Here is a 26,286-nt window from a genome sequence, read left to right as displayed (position 1 = left end):
AACAATGCCAATGCAGAACAACAGTATGAGAAATCAGAACTATGGACATATTAACATTTTTAGCTACTAAATGAGTCTCTTTTGTTGCTGGTGTAGATTTGCTCAGAGTCCTTGGACTTGCTGCACAAGACTGCAGAAGACTGGAAGCTAACAGATGCTAGCATGAGCAGGAACATGATTAAAGAAGTAGCTTCCACTTCAGTCTTTAATTTCTTCAGATGACTCCATGTTGGCACCACAGTCCCTTGCATCTTTCAGTTTTCTTCTCCCATTTTGCTGTCATCTGGGTAAGTCTCAGTCCTTTTGGGTGAAGAAACACAGGTGCTTCTCTGAGTCCATTGTGATGACGAACGTAACACTCTGGCACCCGAATTGGCTGCATTGCTCCTTCTGGAAAGATATAAAATACAACCTCTTCCCAACTTTATTACTGAATCTGATAAAACTTTTGTGTGGTTTATACTCCTTTGTATCTAGCTGACTCAGTGGAGGATATTATACAGGAGGCCTGATGCCTTTTACCTGCTGTACAATCCTCTGCATAACAATTTTAATAAATTTAAAGTATAAAAGCATGATAGAGCCTCTCTGGAGGTGACACATAACATCTGTCTCCCCCTTTTTTTGTTTTAATAAATGATTTTAAGAGTACAATTGGCTTTTTCCACTATTGAGTGACATATATTTTACCAGATTTGATTAGGTTTAAGTCCTTGGGGATTTACCCCTAAAGTTGGCACAGAGAGGTGGATAACACACTGAGGACATTGCTTCCAATAAAACATGGACATTGTCCTTCTCTAACATAAAGGCTGAAAATTAAATGAAAATGTCTTCTAAATTAGCGTGCCTTATAGTAGCTGTTTCATTAATTTTTGCTTATACTTAACACAAAAGCACTATTACTATAGGTTGATGGGCTCTGAAATAAGATATGTTAAGGTATCAATAAGAGCTTGTATTTCTACTGAAATATAAGAGGTTTGAAGGACATTTGTCCTCAAAACTGCAATAGATCCAGCCTTTTTAGAACTGGATCCATTCATAAAACTTAGGTATAATACCTCCTTTAATGTGGCAGTTAATACCATTCCCTGTGTTAGAAATAAAGCAAGACCCCAAGTCAGGGTCTTGGTAAAAACATTAAACATTAAACATTTTGATTTCTATGCAGAAGGGTGTGCATACATGGTCTAGAAGTGCATGCACACGGACTTTCCTTGCCTTTGGTCTTGGGCAACCTGCAGCAATGTACAGGTGCTGACTGCTGTTATGGCAAGGCATCTTCACTATCTTTATATCTGGACTATTTCTCTGTACTTGTGGGCCACTGCTTATTTTGTGACTGGAACAATTCTTTCAGGTCCTCTCTGGGATCCGTTGTTGCAAGAATCCATACAGTCTTGGAGTTTTCTGGAAATATAAACATATTCTCGACCAAAGGTTAATAAAGAAATCTTTTCTATGAATTTTTACTTGGGATCCTTTTAATGTTTTGCCCAAACAATTTTTCTTTGACTTATTTGATACCATGTGTATTTTTTATGACTGTCTTGTTGTTAACATTACAAATGGAAATTAATTTTTGAGTAAAACTTTTTTTAAAAGCAAAGATTTCAAATCATTTAAGGCCTGATATAATTTACTTTATAGGATATTTCTTACAGGATGTTATTCTACTCTCCTCCCTTTTTATTTCATTATTAGGAGGCTTTTAGAAAATTTTTATAACGCAGTTATAAAATGTAAATTTGATAACTTTACATTTTAATTTTTTGCACAAAAATATGATTACTTTAGGGTTAATTACATGTTAAGCAATTTTACCATGAAATGAACTACTAATAGAAATTTTGGTTAATACTTTAGGAACACCTTTTTGTACAATTAGATTTTCTTGAATATTCACTTATTTCATTTAGCCAATTTAAATTAATCTGAAAACTTGACTATTTTACTTTCAAATTTAATACTTTAACAACAATCTTAGTTTACTCTGTAAAAATTAATGGAAAGGATTATATGCATCCTTGAGAAAGTTCTAAGCATTCATGGATTTAGGCTGGATTTAGATATAGGACAGCTGCCATCAACCACTTCTCTGTTGCCTCAATATGAGCTGGGTGGGCCAAGTCTGTGTTTGTAGCCGGGCCACATCTGTTTGTTGTCCGGGTCCCAATTTGAACTGGGCATGGGAAGTGCAAAGCAGCCATAGGGCAGGAGACCTCCCTCAGAAGGGGCGAGTGTTCAAGCCCCTGTAACATTGGGGGGGGGGGGGGGCGGGGAGTGTTGAGGATCTGTGCCACATCTCTGTTCTGAGATCTCCTGAACTTGGGAGTCAACAGAGATGACTGTGCCTGGCTTAGGTTGCCCCTCCCTTAAGGAGTCTTACCCGTCATTGACTAACCAGCCATCCTCCAGGACCAAGCAGGGTGATGTGAGGTTCAGTTCTGTCTCCTTGGTAGCCTATGCCCCTATGGCCTCCATGCCCAGTGCCTGCCTTGGGATCCCCTTGCCTGCTGGCAGGGCCCCGGCATTGATCACATACCTTGGGGAACCCAGGTTTCTTCTCCAGGGAGGGCCCAGCTCACATCATTGTGAGACAGACCCATGGTACCATCCACCATGAGGCTTCAACTTCAGCATGAACTGAAAACTCAAGCAACAGCTGTGGGCAATTGAATTGTGAGAAGAAGGTCCCTCTTGGCAAAAAGGGCAAGATGGGCCGATATAGAATGCTTAAATGCCTTCCCAAGGGGCCTTCCACACAGTGGAAGGAATTAAATCCTCTCATGTGCCTTTTAAATTATTGCCAAACAATCAATAAATTAGATTTTTAAGTTTGTTTGGAATAATTATACAATATGCTATTGTAAAATATCAAAATTTATAATTACATTGTAGAATAATAGCATTTAAGGATATTCTTTGAATTTTCAGGCTGTAAAGTTTCATTTAAGAATCTTTGTCTTCCTTTTTACAACAAGCAACCTATAAGGCTGCTGCCAAACTTTTGTTTGTACAATATATATCCAAATGGTCTCTCATAAGAAATCTCATTAGTTAGATTGATTACTTATTTGCTATCAAGTTTAGTACTTTGATAACAATCTTATTTTACACTGTAAATATTAGTAAAAGATAATTCCAAATTTTTTAAATTTCTCTTTTTATTAAAATTATAATTATATTTCAAAGTATCTTCTTAAGCTTATTTGTATATATAGAGGGATGATACGAAGTCTTAACTAACTTTCATAGAAAACTTATTTAAATTGCTTATAAAGACACTGGCTTATTCAAAGGAAGGAGGTTGGCCTTTGTTATTTTAAGATGGTGGCCGGAGGCCACGTAGGTGGTAAGATGTGTGGCCATCAAGGCTGCTCAATTTATTTATTTATTTATTTTTATTATTATTATTTTTAAAGAAGGTCAAAATCACATTGCAGACAATCACTAGCTATTTCTGGTCTTTATTAAAATTGTTTATAAAAATATTGGCTTTTCATTTAGCTGAAAACCTTTATTACAATTTAATAATCTAATTTATTTAAGTAATTAAAGTTGGTATCTTCATTTTAAAAATGAAGCAAATTTACTTTTGAATTCACAAGCCGCAAATGTTGCCCCAACTCTAGCTTAATTAAGAATTCAGGCGGCTACCAGAAAGGATTCAATTACTTATAAAAACATTGGCTTCTCATGTAACCTAACTTATGAGACATTGATTATATTTTAAAAGCTAATTTATAAACTTAAGTAGGTATCTTTAGTTAAAAAAATGATAAAGAAATTTATTCAGTAAAACTTATAGGTTTGATACTTTATTGGTCTGATCTAAAAGGATAAAGTGTCACATCTCCAGAGGATTAAAAAATGCAGGCTGTTTTAGGCTTTTCTTTCTTGAAATTCTATTGCTGTTGAAAATTTGGCTATATTTAAGAAATATATTGTTTTTGCTTTTCTTACAGGCAAAAACTTTTATAACATTTAATATATATGTATATATTAATTAATATATTAATTAATTTTTATTTGATAAAACTTTCCTTCAATTATCAATCTCTTTAATTTAAAAAATATTTCTTTTAAGAGAACAGACTTTTTAACATTTCGGGGCCCTTGAAATGTCTACAGGTCACTCTCAGAATCTAGAAATATACTTGGAAAGATCAAAATATACAAGATACAATATATGTATGATTTAAAGATTATATACTTAAATTACTTTAAAGAAATATCAATTACATTCAAACTGGATCAATTAATTAATCCTATTTCTTTTAAATCAGACTAAGAAGTAAAATATTTTGAATTCCTAATTGTGACTGTGACAGTCGGCTTAGCCAGCCCAAGAGATAAGGCCAGTTCTTTGTCCTGAGGGGCCAATCAGGGAGTGACAAACTAGCAGTGGAATCGGAAGGGAGGTATAAGAGGAGGGACTGCCCCTCTATCCGGGCTCTTACCTGGGTGTTTGCCTGCTGCTGCGTCAGCCACGGTTTGAGCCCGGATTCGAATCTGTAACAAATTCTTGCTGGCTTAATCAAATTGGCTTTGACTCACTCCGTAACACTAATTATTTAAAAGAAAGCACAATTTATTTTCTCAAAAACAAGTTATATTTTAGGCATTTAGTCACCACAATTATTTAACGTCTCTCAATTCAATCTGAACCTTAAACTTTCAGAGCTTGCAAGTCAAATATTTATCAGTTCTTTATTAATAAACTTATATTTTTAAGAATAAATTTTAAAATCTAATAATTAATTTTAAACCATGTCTTTCTGCCTGGGGAACTTGTCCTTGGGCTATCAAAAGGCGTAGCCATTCAAATGCAAATGAATACATTGTTTAAAGATAGCTGCTGGCTGAAATTGGATTACCTGTTCTGGGTGGGAAGAGCATGTCCTCCACTTCCTCCATTAAAAATAAGGTGTAGTTCAAAACCTCTTTATGGCAAGAGACCTTAAACTTTCAGAACTTTAAATTTTTCAGGTAGCAAATCATATACTTAGCATTTTCTCAAATCAATAATATTTTTACATTTTTAAGGATACATTTCAAATAAAAGACATATCCAATTAATAGATTAACTAACATCATCTAGACTTCATACAAGGCATACACAGATCAACATTTCAGTGCTACAACAACTCAATACATTTAGATTTAAGTTTTTATCATTTGATTTAGTAGACTTCCAAGTTCTTTTAAAAGTTTCCAGCCAATAGGCCTGGCACAGCTGCTTTTAAAAAGGTCACAAATTTTCTGTTGGAACAATCCAAGAGGCAAACTCTCAGCCATTCATATGTAAACTTGCTATCTACTTCCTGTTGGTTACCTGCCTCAGGGCGGAAATTTCAAAAGCTGTTTTAAATGCCTTGGGAAACTAGCTTGTATTTCTTTCCCTCTTCATCTCCGCCATCTTTAAAGCTAAAAAATTTAGGGTTTTTAATTCTGTACACAGAAAAGAGTTAAGTCCAGCTCAAAAACTATGCGAACTCCTTTTAAACTGTCCTTTTTGCTTCTCATGAGCACAGAAATCCCCGATGCATTATGAATTTGTAAAAGCTTTAAGTCACTAGCTGGAAAAAAGAAAGATGGCGAATATGAGGCCTCTTATGGTGGCTTTCTTGGGGAGTGGCATTCATATTGGATCATATTGGATCACCACGTGTCTTCCTTTCCCCCACATCCTGCTTACTTTAGGGGAAGTTTCAGCAATGGTCTGGCACCTACTTTTTTTTTTCTTTTTAACTTTTTCAATTTTTATGTATTTTTTTATTTTTAAGGAAAGAAAGATTTTAAGATAAAGAATTATTGGCAGTTGCTTAGAAATTTCTTTAATCCTTTCTACCTGCTTACAAGTAGTTTACACATGGAGGCGGAGGTGGTACAGATGGTATTCATAAAGATTCGCACCCTTCCACTCCAGGCTGTAAGGCCATGGCTGCACCCCACTTAGACATTCTTAAACTCTCCTGTGCTGAATCAAAATCATCACCAATTAAAATAGGAATTTTTGCCGAAACCGGTTTGGCTCAGTGGTAGAGCGTCGGTCTGCCGACTGAAAGGTCCCAGGTTCAATTCCGGTCAAGTGCATTGGTTGCGGGCACATCCCCAGTAGGGTGTGTGCAAGAGGCAGCTGGTCGATGTTTCTCTATCGTCGATGTTTCTAGCTCTCTATCTCTCTCCCTTCCTCTCTGTAAAAAATCAATAAAATATATTTTAAATAAATAAATTATTAAATAAATAAATAAATAAAATAGGAATTTTCTCTGGACTTTCTGCTGAGTATTGGTCAGCAGAGAGTTGAGTTTTTCCCAGGTTTCATCAACAAAACTTAAAAAAGAAATCAAGAATTTGACTACACTTAACAAAGCATCTATGAACTTTTAGCATAGTCTTAACTTATAAAGATTACCCAATGTTTTACACCTAGTTTAATTCAAGTGAATTCACAATTCACAATACACAATACACTTCCCCAAAACTTACCTTAATCTGTGCATACATCATGGAAGCAACCCCCTAACTTTTTCCTCCATACTCAGGTCCCTGTTCGGGGTGCCATTTGTGGTGTTTCTCCTTTTTCCACAACCCGCACAGAAAAACGACAGGTTCCTGAGGGGAGGAGCTGGGGATTGAGAAATTAGAGAAAGAAAGGGACAAGAGGCAGAAAGATTCATAAAGCTGGGAGCTAGGTGGATGCCATCTCTCTGATGGAGTGACAGTTAAACTCACCACAGACAACACAGCATATTTATTGGCTTCCAAAGGGGATTTTAAGGTCAAAAGCAGTTTTGGGTGTGCCCAGATCCTATTCATCAAAATCTGGGTAAGCTCCTTATTTCTTGGTACAAGATTTAGCATATCAAGGCCTAGGTAAGTCAAGGTCTTATTTGTTCCTCATTACAAGCAATTGGACTAAGAAATCAGTACTGGATTCTGCCAGTGCTCTCGGGCTCAGCTGATAAGAATTACAATAAAAGATTGTCCATGTGCCTTCTCAGGCTGCTCTCTACAGAAATATGTGCTTATTTTTCTATTTCAAGGTATTCTGCATTGTATGACACACATTTTCAGTTCTAGGCTCCTTTAGGTAAATAATAGAGGTTTCATACACAGTTTAATGTGCTCTTTACTCTATTTTAAACATTTCCTGCATCTTAGATACCCTTTCTACACTAACAACTGACTTGGAGAAGTCTTTTTCACCTGTTCTATACCAGTTCTCACATACTTACTGTTATTTTCTCTGAATTACTCATGTTTACTTGTAGTTTCCTAAATGAGGCCAACTTGTCTAAGTATAAGCATTGTCCTCAAGAACAAACAACTTTCAACACACTGTTATGAACCTGAGAAGCTCCAGAACATTGTCCCTCAACTATGTTTTAGAGTTTAATGCTACATTGCAGTGAAATCTAAGGTTTCCAAAGCTGATAAATGTGCTTATTTCTCTATTTCAAGGATATTCTGCCTTGTGTGATACACATTTACAGTTCTAGGTTCCTTTAAGTAAATAATAGAGGTTTCATAACTGTTTAATGTGCTGTTTAGTCTATTTTAAGGATTTCCTGCATCTTAGACACCTTTTCTACACTAACAACTGACTTATAGAAGTCCTTTCTACATTTTCTCTTTGAGTTTTCACATACTTACTGTTATTTTCTCTGAATTTCTCATGTTTTCTTGTAGTTTGCTATATGAGGCCTACTTGTCTAAGTATAAGCATTACTAACAAGTACAAACAATTTCCTACACACTGTTATGAACATGAGAAGCTATGGAACATTGAAACTCAACTATGTTTTAGAGTTTAATGCTACATTGCAGTGAAGTCTAAGGCTTCCCAAAGCTCTTAAATGTGCTCATTTCTCTATTTCAAGGATATTCTGCCTTGTATGACACACATTTACAGCTCTAGGCTTTTTTGCGTAAATAATAGAGGTTTCATACACTGTTTAACATGCTCTTTCCTCTATTTTAAGGATTTCCTGCATCTTAGATACCTGTTCTACACTAATAACTGAATTGGAGAAGTCTTTTTCACCTGTTCTTTAGAAGTTCTCACTTACTTACTGTTATTTCCTCTGGATTACTCATGTTTTCTTCTAGTTTCCTATATTTGCCCTTCTCTTTGAAGTATAAGCATTGCCCACATGTAAAAACAACTTCCTACACACTGTTATGAACCTGAGAAGGTCTGGAACATTGTCTCTAAACTATGTTTTAGAGTTTAATGCTACATTACAATAAAGTCCAAGGCTTTCCAAAGCTGCATAAATGTGCTTATTTCTCTATTTCAAGGATATTCTGCCTTGTATGATACACATTTACAATTCTAGGCTCTTTTGAGTAAATAATAGAGGTTTCATATACTGTTTAACATGCTCTTTTCTCTATTTTAAGGATTTCCTGCATATTAAATACCCTTTAAACACTAACAACTGACTTACAAAAGACTTTATGACCTTTTCTGTGCGAATTCTCACCTTTTTCCTATTATTTTCTCTAAATTACTTATGTTTTGTTGTATTAACCTACATTTGGCCATCTCCTCTAAGTATAAGCATTGCCCACATGTACAAACAAATTCCTTCACACTGTTATGAACCTGAGAAACTGTGTCAAGTCCGCGAAAATCACTTTCCACTCTGGGGCACTGCCTCTGGTTTTTACTGGTCTGGTCGCTGGGCCCTGAGGGCAGGCCTTCTGCTCCATTCGCAGGGAACACACTGCCCTGAAGACAAGGGAACCTCTTGTGGCTTCCAGTCTGGAGCTCAGGAAGGTGGGGCTTTTGTGGCCACTTGCGATTCTGGTCCACATTCACAGGGCCCCAGGTTCTTACCCACTGGTTAGGGTTAGGTTTAGGGTTAGGGTTAGGGTTAGGGTTAGGCTTTGATATCCGGAGAGATCTGTGTCAAGACTGCGAAAATTACTTTTCACTTTGGGGGCACTCCCCCGCCCCTATAGAGGTACTTACTGGTTGGGTAGCCGGGCCCTGGGGGCTGGCCTTCTGCCCATTCCCTTTGCGGGGAACGCCCTGCCCTGAGGACAAGGGAACCTCTTGATGGCTTCCAGTCTGGGGCTCAGGAAGGTGGGGCTTTTCCGGCCATTTGCTACCCTGGTCCATATTCGCAGGGCCCCAGGGCCTTACCCACTGGACTACTTCCAGTTGTTGCCCCTGGTTCCAACCCACTCTTCCCTTGACTGCTTCCCGCCGATCACCTGGCCTCCCCGCCAAGCCCCCCAACCCCCTCTTTAGGTCCCTTCTGCCGGCAGGCCAGACTGCCAGTCACCCGTGTACCTGCCCGCCAGCCTTTCTCCTGCTTACCTCACCACTTCAGGCTGTTCACCTGGCCCCGCCCCTTCATTGACTTGACCGGGTTCAGCTGTGGGCCTGGGCCCGCCTCCTTGTTCTGGAAGCCCCGCCCCCTTGTTCATTCGACCAATGAGCGAGCAGTACCGGCCAGTCTGCCCTGCTAATCAAACACAGGGAAATAGCCCCCACATCTGGGAGCAGTGTCAAGTGCCTAAAACCCTCAATCGCACATGGCCCTCTGCTCACAGGGTGCCTCACAGGTCCCCAAGTGTGGGCAGACCATCCAGGGCCTCCATGGGCCTCGGGGAAGACCCACCCCCATTGCTGCCACCAAGGGGCAGCTCACAATGGAATCTCCAGGAAGGACAACAGCCCTGTCTATGGGCTTTGACATCAGGGAGGGAGCTGTGTCAAATCCGCAAAAATCACTTTCCACTCTGGGGGCACTGCCCCAGCCCCTCCAGAGGTACTTAATGGTCGGGTCACCAGGCCCTGAGGTTTGGCTTTCTGCCCCATTCGAGTGGAACGCCCAGTCCTGAGGACAAAGGAATCTCTTGCTGGCTTCCAGTCTGGAGCTCAGGAAGGTGGGGCTTTTGTGGTCACTTGCAACCCTGGTCCACATTCACAGGGCCCCAGGGCCTTACAGACTGGTTAGGGTTAGGGTTAGGGTTAGGGTTAGGGTTAGGGTTAGGGTTAAGGTTAGGGGTAGGGGTAGGGTTAGGTTTAGGGTTAGGCTTTGACATCAGGGAGAGAGGTGTGTCAAGTCCGAGAAAATAACTTTCCACCCTGGGGGCACTGCCCTGGCTCTCCAGAGGTACTTACTGGTCTGGACACTGGGCCCTGAGGGCCGGCTTTCTGCCCCGTTCACAGGGAATGGCCTGCCCTGAGGACAAGGGAACCTCTTGCTGGCTTCCAGTATGGAGCTCAGGAAGGTGGGGCTTTTGTGGCCACTTGCGACCCTGGTCCACATTCACAGGGCCCCAGAGCCTTACCCACTGGTTAGGGTTAGAGTTAAGGTTAGGGTTAAGTTTTGGGTTAAGGTTAGGCTTTGACTTCAGGGAGAGAGGTGTGTCAAGTCCGAAAAAATCACTTTCCACCCTGGGGGCACTGCCCCGGCTCTCCAGAGGTACTTACTGGTCGGGTCATCAGGACCTGAGGGCCAGCTTTCTGCCCCATTCGCTTTGCAGGGAAAGCCCTGCCCTGAGGACAAGGGAACCTTTTGCTGGCTTCCAGTCTGGAGCTCAGGAAGGTGGGGCTTTTGTGGCCACTTGCGACCCTGGTCCACATTCACAGGGCCCCAGGGCCTTACACACTGGACCACTTCCAGTTGTTGCCCCTGGCCCCAACCCACTCTTCCCTTGACCACTTCCCACCGATCACCTGGCCTCCCTGCCAAGCCCCCTAGCCCCCTCCCTAGGTCCCTGCTGCCGGCAGGCTGGCCTTCAGGTCACCCATGTCCCTGCCTGCCAGCCTTTCTCCTGCTTACCTCACCACTTCAGGCTGTTCACCTGGCCCCGCCCCCTCATTGACTTGACCGGGTTCAGCTGTGGGCCTGGGCCCGCCTCCTTGTTCCGGAAGCCCCACCCCCTTGTTCATTCAATCAATGAAAGAGCAGCTCCAGCCAGGCTTCCCTGATCCCTCAAATACAGGAGAATAGCCCTCACCTCTGGGGGCAGTGTCAGGTGCCTAAAACCCCCAATCGCACATGGCCCTGTGCTCACAGGGTGCCTCACAGGTCCCCAAGCGTGGGCAGACCAGCAAGCCCCCCCATCAAGACAGCCATGGGCCTCCAGGAGCCTCGGGGTGGGCCCCACTCCCATCGCTCCCACCAAGGGGCAGCTCACAACGGAGTGTCCTGGGACGCCCACATCCCTGTCTATAGGCTTTGACATGGGGGAGAGAGCTGTGTCAAGTCCAAGAAAATCACTTTCCACTCTGGGGACACTGCCCCGGTCCCTCTAGAGGTACTTACTGGTCGGGTTGCTGGGCCCTGAGGTCCAGCTTTCTGCCCCATTCGCAGGGAATGCCCTGCCCTGAGGACAAGAGAACACCTTGCTTGCTTCTGTTATGGAGCTCAAGAAAGTGGAGCTTTTGTGGCCACTTGCGACCCTGGTCCACATTCACAGGGCCCCAGGGCCTTACCGACTACTTAGGGTTAGGGTTTGGGTTAGGGGTAGGGTTAGGGGTAGGGTTAGGGTTAGGTTTAGGGTTAGGTTTTGACTTCGGGGAGAGAGCTGTGACAAGTCCAAGAAAATCATTTTCCACTCTGGGGCACTGCCCCGGCCCCTCCAGAGGTACTTACTGGTCTGGACACCGGGCCCTGAGGGCAGCTTTCTGCCCCATTCTCGGGGAATGCCCTACCCTGAGGACAAGGGAACCTCTTGCTGGCTTCCAGTCTGGAGCTCAGGAAGGTGGGGCTTTTGCCGCCACTTGCCACCCTCATCCACATTCACAGGGCCCCAGGGCCTTACCCACTGGTTAGGGTTAGGGTTAGGGTTAGGGTTAGGGTTAGGCTTTCACATCGGGGAGAGAGCTGTGTCAAGTCCTAGAATATCACTTTCTACTCTGGGGGCACTTCCCAGGTCCCTCCAGAGGTACTTACTGGTTGGGTCACCGGGCCCTGAGGGCTGGCTTTCTGCCCCATTCACTTTGCGGGGAACACCCTGCCCTGAGGACAAGGGAACCTCTTGATGGCTTCCAGTCTGGAGCTCAGGAAGGTGGGGCTTTTGTGGCCACTTGTGACCCTGGTCCACATTCACAGGGCCCCAGGTTCTTACCCACTGGTTAGGGTTAGGGTTAGGGTTAGGGTTAGGGTTAGGGTTAGGCTTTGACATCGGAGAGAGAGCTGTGACAAGTCCAAGAAAATCACTTTCCAGCCTGGGGGCACTGCCCTGGCCCCTCCAGAGGTACTTAATGGTCATGTCGCCGTGCCATGAGGGCCGGCTTTCTGCCCCATTCATGAGAAATGTCCTGCCCTGAGGACAAGGGAACCTCTTGCTGGCTTCCAGTCTGGAGCTCAGGAAGGTGGGGCTTTTTTGACCACTTGCGACCCTGGTCCACATTCACAGGGCTCCAGGGCCTTACACACTGGACCACTTCCAGTTGTTGCCCCTGGCCCCAATGCACTCTTCCCGCCGATCACCTGGCCTTCCCGCCAAGCCCCCCAGCCCCTTCCCTAGGTCCCTGTTGCTGGCAGGCCAGCCTGCGGGTCACCTGTGTCCCTGCCCGCCAGCCTTTCTCCTGTTTACCTCACCACTTCAGGCGGTTCACCTGGCCCTCCCCCTTGTTCATATGACCACTTTCAGCTGTAGGCCTGGCCCTGCCCTCTTGTTCCTGAAACCCTGGCCCCTCGTTCATTGGACCAATGAGTGAGCAGCACTGACCGGCTGCCCTACTCCTCACACACAGGGGCATACTGCCCCACCTCTGGAAGTGGTGTTAGATGCCTAAAAGCTCCCAACTGCAGATGGCCTTCTGCTCAAAGGTTGCGTCCCACCCGGGGGCCAGGTCCACGAGCATGGGGAGATCAGCCCCCCCCCCCCCTTTTGGACAGCCATGGGCCTACATGAGCCCCGCGGTGGGGTATGTCACAACGGAGTGTCCTGCGAACCCCACCACCTTGTCTATGGGCTTTGACATTGGGGAGAGAGCTGTCAAGTCCCCGAAAATCATTTTCCACTCTGAGAGCACTGCCCCGCCTTCTCCAGAGGTACTTACTGGTGGCCAGGCCCTGAGGGCAGGCTTTCTGCCACATTCACAGGGAACTCCCTACCTTGAGGAAAAGGGACCTTGTTGGCAGCATCCAGTCTGTGCCACAGAAAGGTGGGGCTGTTGCAGCCACTTGTGACCCCATCCTCATTCACAGGACCCCATTTCCTTATCCACCCGACCGCTTCTAAGTGATGCTCCTGGCCCCAACCCATTCTTGGCCTGGCCGAGTCTGGCTGATCACCTAGCCTGCCCCCCAAGCTCCCAGCCCCCTTGTTTAAGTCGCTGCTGCTGGCTGGTTGGCCGGACGGCCAGTCGGCCTTTCACCTGTGTCCCTGCCCACCAGCCTTTCCCCTGTTACCATTTCCAGCTCTTCACCTGGCCCCGCCCCCTTGTTCACGAGACCGCCTTCAGCTGTAGGCCTGGCCCCGCCCCCTTGTTCCAGAAACCCCACCCCCTCTTTCAATGGCCCAATGAGCGAGCAGCACCGGCCAGGCTGCCATGCTCCTCACGCACGGGGGCCCACAGCCCCACGTTTGGAAGTGGTGTTAGGTGCCCAAAAGCCTCAACTCCAGATGGCCTTCTGCTCACAGGTTGCCTCCCACCCAGGGCCCAGGTCCACAAGCATGAGACCAGCCCCCTCTTTTGGACAGCCATGGGCCTCCATGAGCCCCAGGGGCCCCCATCGCCCCCACCATGGGGTATTTCTCAACAGAGTGTCCTGCGACCCCCACAGTCCTGTCTATGGGCTTTGACATTGGGGAGAGAGCTGTCAAGTCCCCAAAATCACTTTCCACTCTGGGAGCACTGCCCCACCCCCTGCAGAGATATTTACTGGTCGCTGGGCCCTGAGGGCAGGCTTTCTGCCCATTCACGGGAAACACCCTTCCTTGAGCACAAGGGACCTTCTTGTTGGCATCCAGTCTATACCACGGGAAGATGGGGCTTTTGTGGCCACTTGAGAACATGTCCTCATTCACAGGGCCCCATGGCCTTATCCACTGGACCACTTCCAGGTTTTGCCCCTGGCCCCAACCCATTCTTGGCTTGGCAGCTTCTGGCTGATCACTTCACCTGCCCCCCAGTCCTCCTAGCCCCTTGTTTAGGTTGCTGCTGCAGTGTGGCAGGTCGGATGGCCAGCCGGCCTTTCACCCGTGTCCCTGCCCACCAGCCTTTCTCCAACTTATGTCACCTCTTTTGGCTGTTCACCTAGCCCCGCCCCCTCGTTGACTTGACAGCCTTCAGCTGTAGGCCTGGGCCGCACCCTTGTTCCAGAAATCCTGCCCCCTCATTCATTGGACCAATGAGCGATCCCCTTTCGGATGACCATGGGCCTCCATGAGCCCCCCGGGGCTCCCATTGCCCCCACCACGGTGCATCTCACAACGGAGTGCCCTGCGACCCCCACAGCCTGTCTGTGGGCTTTGACATCGGGGAGAGAACTGTGTCAAGTCCCCAAAAATCACTTTCCACTCTGGGAGCACTGCCCCACCCCCTCCACAGGTACTTACTGGTCGCCAGGTCCTGAGGGCCGGCTTTCTGCCCCATTCATGGGGAACGACCTACCTTGAGGACAAGGGACCTTCTTGCTGGCTGTTCAGCACAGAGGTGACAGCTTCAGATGTCCAGCTGGCCCCGCCCGAGGGCTTAGCAGGCATGCACACCTGGCACTGGGAGCACTGCCACAGGAGGGACATGTGTGACTGTTCATAAAAGGACCTCCGGCCCTGGCCCATTTTGCTCAGTGTTTAGAGCATCGGCCTGAGGACTGAAAGGTCCTGGTTCATTCCTAGTCAGGGCACATGCCTGGGTTGCAGCTCAATCCCCACTGTGGGGTGTGCAGGAGGCAGCTGATCAAAGATTCTCTCTCATCATTGATGTTTCTCTCTCTCCCTCTCCCTTCCTCTCTGAAATTAATTGAAGATTAAAAAACAAACAAACAAACAGCACCTCCTGTGCTGACAATGGAGTAGGAGGGCCCAGAGAGGGCCTGGAGCTGCCATGGGGACGAGGAGAGGGCAGGGTTGAGCACAGGGGCCACGGGGAGCAGTCCCTTCTATGGCCTGGCCTGTTTTCCCTGAACCAGATACTCCCCCAAGCTCTCCACCTGTGGGGTACTGATGCCCTCTGGCCAGCCAGAGCCCCAAGTGCAGGTCCCCAGCCAAGACATCACCTCCAGATCCTGACCTGCACCTTGGCCCACGGCAGGCAGCACCCCCATGGTGGCAGCCAGGAACATTGCCACTGCCCACACTGGGGCCAGTCACAGCCAGACTCTGTGGCAGGTTGGAACCCTGGCCCTCAAGGGAGGTCTGACTGGGTTCTTCCTGGTCGGATCTTGTGAAAGGACCCATCCACGATGACCTGGGAGGGAAGACACCCCTATCCTGCTTTCCCCCATGCCTGAGCATGGGCACCTCCTTAGCCAGGCCAGGTGGCGGCCACTCCCCTGCACTGGGCCTGTTCCTAGAACCCAGCGGGCTCTGGGCCCAGCAGCACCCACTCACCTGGGGGTCAGACACACAGACCTGGGCCTGTCATGCCCAATGGTCAGCACTCGGGAGCCCATGCCTCCAGCTGGCACTGGAGGCCCAGGCATGAGGACCTCCCAGGCACAGGGCCCATCCCAGTCTGTGGCCCGTGTCCAGCCCGCTCTGTGCCCTCTGTGTCTAGGGACTGGGCCGTGATGGCCTTCGGGCCAAGCCTCTGCCCTCGTGCTGCCTCCCTCCCGCCAGTGCCTCTCCTGCCTGGAGTGTATCCTCGGGGCCCCATCCCCTCTTTAGGAGGGAGGGCCCAGGGCCAGTGAGCTGAGGACAGGCTCCCTGGAGCAGGCCTGGACACAGCTGACAACCCCAGAACCAGGTGTCCATGTGCTGAGCCATGGCCGAGCGCTGAAGGTCTGCTCTGGCAGGGGTGCCCCAAGGTCTCAGCTGCTGGAGCGACCCCCAAGCCCCAGCTGGCAGGCCTGGCTGAGCAGGCTGGAGCCCAGTGGAGAACCTGAGGTCTGGGGCACAGACCACTTCCTCAGGGTGTTCCCCTTATCAGTCCACGGGGCTGGACAAGGCCACTGAGCTGCCAGGACATTGCAGTGCTCGTGTGAATCAGGCACAGGTGCCAACCTTTAGCTCTCTCAGTGAGGGCTCCTTCCCAGGCTGCAATCTCACCCAGGAACACAGACCCACCATCCCCTTGCAGGTTTGTTTTTACATTAAAACTAGTGGCCCGGTGCAAGAAATTCATGCACATTAAAAGGGGATTAGAGGAAATAATTTAATATTGCTATTTGCCCTTTATAATAGAAGTGTGAGAGGTGAAATAAAATTAGTAAAATGTATACGAAATCCTCCTGTCAGAGTCTGGGGCACACCACATGCACCTTAAAATCACGTGAGACCCAGACCTGGCTGTGCCCCCCCACCCCATCCCCCCACCCCCCGCCTCTCCCTGCCACATTGGGCTAGATCTAGACCTGCCAGTCCCACCCTTGTCAAGACCTGCCAGGCAGGGGGTGTAGTCTCAGGTCCCTTGGCTTGGCACTGGGACGGGGTGCAGCCTGAGGTCCCCCAGCCTGACTCCAGGGTGGGGGGGTGCAGCCTGAGCTCCCCTGTCAAGCCCCACAGGGGAGGGGGAGGGTGTAGCCTCAGGTCCCTGCTGATTGCTCGTTAAGGTTTCTGATAGGAACTTGTCCTCAGCTGTGGGTGCAGCCATCTTTGTGATGGAGTGATGGCCACTTAGCATAGTCCCTCTTTATTAGATAGGATTACAGTGGCCCCAGCTGTAATCTGGGGTCACAGGGCAGGGCGGTCACAGGGCAGAGCCCCCTACCATCAGCAATCCTCGGCTTGCAAGCCACATGCAGCTCTTCGGCCGCTTGAGTGTGGCTCTTCCACAAAATACCATGGCCTGGGTCAGTATATATTAAAGAAGTGGCGTTAGAAGAAGTTTTAAGTTTAAAAATTTTGGCTCTCCAAAGAAATTTCAATCATTGTACTGTTGATATTTGGCTCTGTTGACTAATGAGTTTGCCAACCACTGCCCTAGCTGATTTGGGTCAGTGGATAAAGCATTGGTCTGCAGACTGACAGGTCCCAGGTTTGATTCTGGTCATGGCATGTGCCTGGGTTGCAGACTCAATCCCCAGTAGGGGGCATGCAGAGGCAGACAATCAATGAGTCTCTCTCATTATTGTTTCTCTCTCTCCCTTCCTCTCTGAAATCAATAAAAACATTAAAAATAAAATAAACTTTGGTCCATTGGACTCTGATCTGTGGTTGGGAGGCAGACACAGCAGGCTGTGTGCCCACCTGGCAGCCCCAAGGTATGGGCAGAGGGGCCAGAGGCAATGTGGGCCATGGAGGGTCCGGCCAAAGTTGGAAGCCTTGCTTTAATCAAGATAGAACAACTTCAGTGCTGAACTCACATTTTATTTAGTCTCCTTTCTAAATTTTTTTTTTTAATCAGTTTAAACATGAGCTGAGGTGAGAGAGGAGAAAGAACATGAAACTTAACAGACAGACAGACAGACAAAGAGGAGGGCGGGTGCGCAGGGCGGGGACCCAGATCAGATCTTCTCCATCTTGGAAATGAGGTTGTCGCAGATTCTGATGAGCTCATCATTTTCTTCTGTCTGAAAGAGGAGTGTCCACCCTCCATCTCCCAGTGCTCAGAGGTGGCAGCAGGGCCCAGGAAGCACCTGGCCTGGAACGGAGAGGCATTTTGGAGGAGGGTTGTGGCCCAGCTTGGGAGCCAGCAGGCCACGGGGCCATGACAGGGCAGGTCCCAAACCACAGGACCATGTTCCTCCCGCTCCCGGGCCTCAGGCCACACCCACCTTCTGCTCCAAGGCCTTCTCCAGCGACTGGACACGCAGCTGCTCCTTCTGCAGGCTCACCTGGAAGGCCAGCACCTCCGCCTGGGCCTTGCTTCGGACCTGGGTGATCTCCTCGTTGGCCCTGCACAGGGGAGAGCAGCTCAGCCTCCCCTTCCTCCCCACTGCCTGAGGTGCCCATGCTCACAGCCGGAGATTCTCCTCTGCGTGGGCCTTCAGCGCCTGGTACCACTGGCCTTCCTTCTGGACTCTGGCAATGTAGTCCTCTGCACACTTCAGTGACTCTTCCTTCTTTAAGGGGGAGGGGCATTATTGGCCCATTCACTGCTCTGGGGTCAGATGTGCAAGGCCCAGCCAGCCCCCCGGGACACACACCAGCAGCAGCTCAGATGAGGAAGGGCCGCGGACACAGCACTTGTTTTTCTTTTGGAAAAGACCCTCCACACCGAGCCCATGCCTCCCCTCCCTGGACACCAGCCTGACCCCGACCCCAATGGTTGTTAGTGCCTCCTGGCACTCCCCCCACCCCCGCCCCCAGCATGCCCAGCACCAGAGCTTCCCTCCCACAGCCCTGTGGGCCCCGACCCCTGCACGTGCCCAGCTGGGGGCGCTGAAGGGGGCCTGGCCAGGCCTCCTCCAAAGGCAGTGCTGGCTCCTCGGTGCCCGCTGTCACCAGGGCATCCACTGGCCTGCATGGTCTGCCCAGGATGTGCCTCCAGCTCCGCTGCTCACATGCCCAGGCCTCCCCAGGCTGACAGCACCCCACCCTGTCCCAGGCCCACTGGTGAGGCTGGCCACCAGCCCAGCACAGAGCAAGGACCAGGACTCTGGGGGTAGGGTGGGGCAGCTCCTGCCCGAGGGGCTGGGGACTGAGCATGACAAGGCGGTCACAGGGCAGAGCCCCGTACCATCAGGTAGCCCTCGATCGCTGCCTTCAGCTTCTCAAACGTCCTGAAGAGGTCGGAAAAGGACTTCTCCATGGAGCTCAGGTCTGTGCTCAGCTGGTCTTTTTCCTTTAGAACCTTCTGGATCTCGGCTTTGGCAAGTTCCTGCTGTTTCAGAGCCTCCTCTTGAAAAGGGACAGGCACACAGGATCAGGGGGCAGACTCCACAGGGCGATTAAGGGCAGGACAGTGGGACAAAGGTGAGGGGGCCGCGTCAGCCGCAGTGCCCGGAGGTCCCCAGAGGAAGGTGGCCAGGCCCCTCCCAGCTGCTCTCCCAGAGCACAGCACTTCCCACACCAGCCCCGGAAGCCCAGGGGGAACAGGAACCCAGGGCCCCAGCAGAGCTGTCCCCACAGCTGGCAGCCTCTGGAGCCTGAGTCACTGGCCCAGGGAGAGGCAGGGTGCTCCCACCCCCAGGGCAGCCTGGACGCACCCAGAGCCAGTGGCCACAGAGGTGAAGTTGGACACGCCGTGCGAGATCTGTTCCCTGCGGTCCCAGCTGCCAACCATGTTCTGGCCCATTTGGGAACTGAGCACCAGCCCACAGCTTTACTCCTACCGCCCCACCCCCACCACCCTGACCTAACTGCACTGGCCTGGGCCACTCTACACTGGGGCTGTGGCACCGAGGCGGGAGCTGCTGTTAGAGAGGGGCTCGGGGCCGCACTTACCAGTCACCTCGTACATCAAGCTCTCATACAGGTCCATGACCTTCCTGTGGGAGGAGCAGATGCCTGTGAGCACTGTGGTGGGCCACTCCCCACCCCATCCCCATGTCACCCCATCCCTCCTGCAGGTCTCACCCCATCCCCAGGTGCCCCCCTCCACCCCACAGGCCTCCCAGGCACTCCCCCTGAAGGCCCCCCCACCGCTGAGGCCTCACCCCATCTCCAGGTTTTTCTGGTGCAGCTCCTCACACTGGCTCCTCAGCTGTAGGACCTCCTTCCATGCTGCCTCCACCTGCACAGAAGAGGCTTAAGCAGCACCAGTCGGCCAGCAGATGCCCACTGAGAGTCCGAGTCTGGGGTGTGAGTCCATCAAGCTCCCCTTTGTGGGCAGGTCTGTTCTGGGGGTGTCCCATGCCTATGTGTGGGGTGTGGGCTTGGGATGGGATGCCTCTTGCTACAGGCCAGGCTGGGAGCAGCTTGTGGGAGGAGGGGGTGGCAGAGAAAACAGCACACTGGAGGCAGCTCAGAGCAGGAGCTATGGACAGCGAGGCCAGGGCAGGACACCGCTGCCGGTGGGCACAGCCTGGGAGCCTGTGCCAGCTGGGCGATAGCTAGCTGAGTAAGTGGACACCTGGGGTCCCACCGCAGCAGCACCCTCTCCCCAGGCCTCGCTCTCACCGCCATGTCCCTCTGTCTGTACTGTAGCACATTCTCGAGGGGGTCCCTGAGCCTGAGCACACAAGGAGGTGGGGGCACCTGTGGGACAACAGACACCAGCTGGGCCCCAAGCTCCTCTCATATCCAGCCCCGTCGTGTGGTCAGGGAGGACAGGTTCTGGGGAGCAGGAGGCTCCAGGACTGCATAGTGACCAAGACAAGCAGGGCCCCCCTGTCACTGACCCTTCAGATCCCCGACCATAAAGCCCATCCCTTTCCACAAAGGGAGCAGCACTCACAGCAAGGCTCAGCTCCGCTTCGGAGTCCAGGTCCACCAGTGGGGCCTCGGGCGGGCCCCCACAGGAAGGCGCCCACACATGGCAGACTATGTTTCCCCATCGAGCAAAGGCTGCCAGCAGCTTCCTCACTGCAGGCGCCCCAGAGCCCCACTCACACTGCCGGCATCCAGCTACACACCCTCCAACCAGGTGCGGCCATATTGTGCACTACTGGGTGCTGGGAGGCACCTCAGGGGTGACAACCAAAGGTCCCCAGGGGCTAAAGGAGAACCCCTGTTTGAAACTACCCCAAGTGAGTCCTTTAGTTTCTGGTAACAGCATTTGCCTAAAAAAACGAAGGGTGCCTCATGCCATCTATGCAACTAACTGAAAATGGGGCAAAGACCTAAATACAAGAGCTGAAACTACACAATTTCTAAAAGAAAACGCAAGTGTCAACCTTCCGACCAGCTTTGCCAGTGAGTTCGTGGCTGGACACCAACATCACAAACAGCAAAAGGAAACATGGAAGTGGACTCAGTAATGTCTGTGCCTCCAGGGGCCCCATCCATCGGGGAAAGAGCCACAGGAGGAGGGCATTTCTGCGGCCATGTGTCTGATCGGGACCCTTCTCTGGAAAACACCAGAACCTAACCACCAAAGGCACTGAGCAGGCAGGGGTCAGAGCCGCCGCTCTGCCACAGAAGACACGAGGCCAGCAAGTGCAAAAGGTGCTCACCATCACCATCCCCAGGAACGCAGGTCGCAGCCCCCAGACCTGCTGCCCCTGCTGGGAGGCCAGGATCACGCAGCCAGACAGTGGGGTCCCGCCCCCGGGGAGAAGACGGGGCAGACCCCGTGGGAAAGCGCAGTCCCTCAGGTCCTTAGACAGGTATACGCAGAGCAGATACCTATACCTGAAAAACGTGTGCACGCACACTCACACAGCTGAAGTGGAAACACACAGGAGCCCACCCACTGGGGAGTGAACAAGAGCCACTCTGTCCACACGCGGGTCATTCAGGCTGCAGCACGGCCAAGCTGACAACATGCTCTGCGAGAGAAGTGGATTCGAACCCACCCTGACTCCATCTCCTGGGAATGGCGACCTGCCCAGCCCAGTCTTCCCTGGCTCCTGGCACCTCTGCAGAGGGCACATACTTGTCCTGCCAGGGGATCCCCACCCCCAATCCCCATCTCCTCTGTGCCAGCGGTTTCTAAGGAGCCAGAGGGCGACCTGGTCCATCAGCCTCATGTCTTTTAAAGCAACTCAGTCACGTGGTTGCTGGGCACACCTTCCCTCAGAGACACCCGCCTCCCTGTAGGAAGGGCCGCACAGCCGCATGCGAAGACTTCCGCACCACGTGGAAGTCTTGAGCGCTGCTCTCATCCCCGTGGGGTCTCGGTTCAAGCCTCTCCAGTGACCTTGAGGCCCAGCTGTCCTCACTGTCACTGACACGGCCGCATGCATGCCTGTGCTACTCTCAGGGAGGCTGCAGGCCCATCTCAGAGGCTTCCTAAAGCAGTCTTCCAGGAATGCCCCTCTCCTAACCGGCTTCTGCCCCAGGGCCTCGCTCAGGCAGGCACCCAGCTGCCTGCAGGAAGATCACACACACACACACACACACACACACACACACACACACGCTCACGGGACACGTTCCAGGCGAACCAACAGCAGAGGGAGGACCAGGGACAACGCACCCGCAGCTGGGTCTTGGAAGTGCTCCTCCCTGAGGTCCCAGGCAGACTCGGGCCCCTGCAGAGCGGGGGGCACTGGGTCGGCAGCAGCGGCTGTGGGCTCAGTGCCCAGACGGCTGGGGGCAGCCGCTGGCTCTGGAAGGAAGAGGAAGGCCACCTGGAAGCTCAGGAGAAGTCGAGGCTGCCAGGCGGGCCTCTGCCTCCCTGTCCCCTCGAGCTGGGGGCTGCGGGGTAGGGTGGGAAGCAGTGTGTCCCATCCAGTCACCACCGGCCTCCCTCTGCTTGATGACAACATGTGAACAATGGGGACTGCGGAAGATGTGCTCCCCCTCGGGCACACACTCCGTACCTCGCCCACCAGTCCCGCTGTCCCTGCCGTGGTCTGCCGCACACATGTGCCATCCTCAGAGGCTGGCAGGGCCTGCTTGAAGAGACAGGGTCCACAGGCTGCAGCTGCCACCAGCCCTGTGCCCCCTCATCAGAGCGCCAGGCCCAGGGCTGAGATGGCGGCCGGCTCTGGGCACGGCTAAGCTTCTCTATGACCTGACAGTGGGGGCCGCTGGGCAGCAGTCCCCAGAGCAGCTGGAAGGTGTGGCCAGCAGCCCGGGCTCCACCCCAGGAACCGCAGGCACAGGGGCCCTCAGAGCTGCGCAACGACAGGATGTTTTCTCCTCTAGTCTCCACGGAGGGGGCTCCCATGGGTGGCCCTGCCCTCCGCTCTCTTCTGAGATTTCACAATAGCCCCCCTGTGCCCCTCCTCAGGGCGCCTACTGGCATTTCTGATCCTGGGTCCTCCCACACCCTCACTCACGGGCTCGGAGGGGAGGCCCCTGTGGCCCCAGACCCCACGGTCCTGCTCTGGAGGCATTCTGGGGGCTGGGTGTCCCCAGCGCCTTCCAGTGGGTTGAAGGGTGGGTGGTCCAGCTTGTTCCAGGCCAGGGTGTAGATCCCTAGGGAGGAGCAACAGGACCTTGGTCAGCTCCTCAGAACCTCTTCCTGCCTCCCCTCTGGCTGCCTGGGGTCACAGGTCACCGATGGATAGCAGACATGGGCTAGGTCAAAGGCGAGTTGTCTGTGCTCGCCTATTTCCCCTTCTGGTTCAGACCCCTAGCTCCATGGTCCAGGACACACGAGGGTCTGCTTTTCACTGGACAGGATGGAGAGGGCATGAGGCTGCCTTCAGCCAGGGAGGGCTGGCTGGCAGGGCCACCTTCCTGGGTCCTCTCCCAGTCCCTAGGCCTCTGCTCTCTGCCCTGGAAGCTAGTCAGACCCCGAAGCCAGGAGGCGGTGCCTGAACTGCCTGCTTGCCTCCCTTCCTGGGGCCGCTCTGGAAGAACAGGACCTGCCACTCCAAGCTCTTTCCGTTGCATTTCAAAAAGAGAATACTAAGTGAAGTTGAAAAGTAACAAGGAAACCTGGGGAGAGAAACAGATTCAGGTTCCAGAAGCTTCCACCTGGAACAGGAACACGACTCAAGAATGCTTTGCGCAAGGTAGGTGAAGGGTCTAGCGGGGACATTTTGCTCTGACCCCTTTCTCAGACTGCTTAAGAGAAAAGCAAGTTTTAAACAGCTTAAGTCAGCAAAAGGCAGCACAACCATGTTCCTGAGGCCCCGCCCACTCAGGGTCTCTGGCGGCCAGGGGGTCAGTTCAGCCTAATTCCGGAGAAGAGCCCAGCAGGGTCCTCCCGCTCAGACAGAGGCCGGCAGATTGGCGGCACCTGCTTAGCGCACCGCCAGCCATGCCAAACACCTACCCCTGTGGCAACTGTGGAGGGCGCCTCCCGGGGGAGGGCCGGCCAACCCCACAGAAAGCCGCTGCCCTGAACCAGTCTCTGCCTGTAGTCTCCAAGGCTCGGCGGGGACACGCGGCCACTGGCCGGCAAAGGGAGACCAGGGGACGCAGAACAAGGCGAAGCCACAGCGGCCTGGGGAAGCGGGAAGAGAAGTCCAGAGTGACTGGTTCTGGCCTCAGCGCAGGCTCAGAAGGGCAGCCTCCTTCGAGCAGCTCCCTGCCTGCGGGGGGGGGGGGGGGGTGAGGGGGGTTGGGTGAGGGGGGATGCGGGCGCAGTGGGCCTGGGGCAGGTTCCACTCCTGCGGCCCACGGCCCAGGCCCACCGCCCAGGACCCATGGGCCGGGCTCCGCAGAGCCTGTGGGTGGGCAGGCTGAGCCCAGGTATGGCAGGGCGTGGCTGTGGGAGGGACGCCGCGAGGGGAGCGCGGTGCCTGGAGCTGAGGCGGACCCTGACTGAGCAGAGAGGCCGCGGGAGGGCGGTCGGTGTTGGGTGGACGTCGCTCACCTTTGGGGAGGGACCGAGGCGGGGATGCGGCCAAGACTGGGCCCACAGCCCTACCTGTCTCCCTCGAGGTCGCAGATGGAGCTGGAGGAGGAGTCCAGTCCTGCCTGCCGCCCATCAAATGCCCAAGGTGTGCGGCGGGCGGGCCCCGCCCCCAGGAGCCGGGCGCCTGACGCCAGGCTGTGTGCGGTGCTGGAGGGCTGGAGCCTGAGCCGCCCGGGGTCTCTGTGTTCTGGGTGTGAAATACGAGCAGGTGCAGCGCCGCCCTCCAGGCGGGTCTGAGCCTTCCAGTCCTTGCCTAAGGGCAGTTGGCCTCTCGGAGAAGTTCTGGGGCCCTTTGGGGCTGTTGGCTGGCTACACAGGGTCCCCGAGGCGGGTGGTGCAAAACATCAAAAGTAGGAAAATGCAAGATGCTAAGGGCCTACGGTGAAGTCAAACAGCATGCCACTTCAAACATTCTCCCAAATATGAGGGAACTGACTTTCCATCCTGCCACGTGGTTGGAGGTGGGGAATGGGGTTCTAGGTTCCTTTAACCATGGACAGGCCCCAGCCGGGTTGGCTCCATGGATGGAGCGCCTGCCTGTGGACCTAAGGTCCTGGGTTTGATCAGGTCCATGCACCTGGGTGCAAGCTCCATCTTGGCCCTGGTCCGGGCGGGTGGGGGAGGCAGCCAGTTGATGTCTCTCTCTGAGATGGGTGTCTCTCTCGTACACATCGATGTTTCTTTCTGTCTCTCCCTGTCCCTTCCACTCTCCAAAAATCAGTGGGAAAATATCCTGGTGAGGATTTACAAAGGATAAGTAAGTGGCCTCCCTGGATTGGCTGGTGCTAGGCTGTCATACGTTACCCGAGGTTACACACTGTGAGTGACAGCAGGCTTCCGAGGGGAGACCTGAGCCACTGTCTATGGCGAGTGAGACAGCTTTTGTGATAAGCTCTTCCAAAGACACACCCTGAATCACCTGGAGACCAGCTCGCTCCAAGGTCTGCAGTCAAGTGAGGTGATAAGTGCCTGGCTAAGGAATGCGGGTGCCTGGTGACCAGAGTTCTAGCTTCTGTATTTTTCTGTGACTGAGGAAGTGACATCACGTGTGTAAGGTTCCATTATCTGTGACTTTTTTTTAAAGCAGACTTATCTGGAAACCCCTCAGGGGTTTTGACTGCTCACCCAGGACACCTCCATAAATATGTAAAGTAACCCAGTTCAGCTTTTCCCAACAGCTCCAGATCATGCCATCAGGGTCCTAGAGTTCAGGAGAGCCGAGTTAGACGTGTGTCTGCATGATGGGCTGAATGTCTTGGCAAAGTCATTGTGTCCTCCTGGGCCTTCCCAGGGCCCCTGCCAACATGCAAAGGATGATGCAGGAAACAATGGTCTGGAGACCTGGGCAGGTGTCTATGACTTAAAATCCTCCACCCCTGTGGGCGGTGTGCCGTGTACTGGATGAGATGCAAACACTCAGAGATGGCCAAATTATAAGACGGGATTGCTGTAGCCTGAACGGCCACTTCAAGCAGGCCTGGGTTTCAGCACCCACCGTGATCCTGGTCGAGTCCCAGCGCTCTGGACCACTTTTAGAGGCCTTCACCTGTAAGAGGGTGAAATGAAGGAAAGGGAGGTGTGACCACCCATGCCATATCACCTTCTATGGCCTCCTGTGACACGTAGCATCAGACCTTGGGCTTGCTGTGGGCCTACTTGGTGGGCAGTCTTTGCAATTACTCCCCATGGACTTGCCTTCAAACATGAGCATTTTTGGTGACAACTGAGTGTTTACCAAGTAAATTCCCCACAACAAAATACAGCCAGGGTGGAGTGAAGAGGGCTCTGTCTTGCCCAGTTGGGGAGAGCACCACCTTCTGCCCTACCCAGGACAT

At 51.6% G+C, this 26,286-nt stretch overlaps 1 protein-coding gene and 1 long non-coding RNA gene across 2 annotated transcripts; both read right to left on the bottom strand.

The window, feature by feature from the left end:
• Positions 1-944: 944 nt before the first annotated feature.
• Positions 945-6,611, bottom strand: LOC311613590. The gene is made up of 3 exons (XR_014793483.1): positions 6,499-6,611; positions 4,479-4,518; positions 945-1,413 (listed from the first exon to the last, which is right to left on the bottom strand). It is a non-coding gene; the product is annotated as an uncharacterized lncRNA (long non-coding RNA).
• Positions 6,612-17,566: 10,955 nt separating this feature from the next.
• On the bottom strand, positions 17,567-26,286 carry LOC311614000 (transforming acidic coiled-coil-containing protein 3-like; the record flags this gene model as incomplete). The annotated part of the gene is made up of 12 exons (XM_084868490.1): positions 17,567-17,663; positions 17,868-17,988; positions 18,052-18,155; positions 18,773-18,933; positions 19,480-19,523; positions 19,692-19,768; positions 20,155-20,232; positions 20,432-20,559; positions 22,115-22,268; positions 22,461-22,532; positions 25,947-25,997; positions 26,278-26,286. The coding sequence occupies 12 exons, from the start codon at positions 26,284-26,286 to the stop codon at positions 17,598-17,600; spliced, it is 1,065 nt and encodes a 354-aa protein (XP_084724616.1). The 3' UTR covers positions 17,567-17,597.

The sequence above is a fragment of the Pipistrellus hanaki genome (genome assembly GCF_964339955.1).
Source record: "Pipistrellus hanaki genome assembly, chromosome: 19".
NCBI classification, from domain to species: Eukaryota; Metazoa; Chordata; class Mammalia; order Chiroptera; family Vespertilionidae; genus Pipistrellus; species Pipistrellus hanaki.
This window is presented reverse-complemented; position numbering and strand designations above follow the sequence as displayed.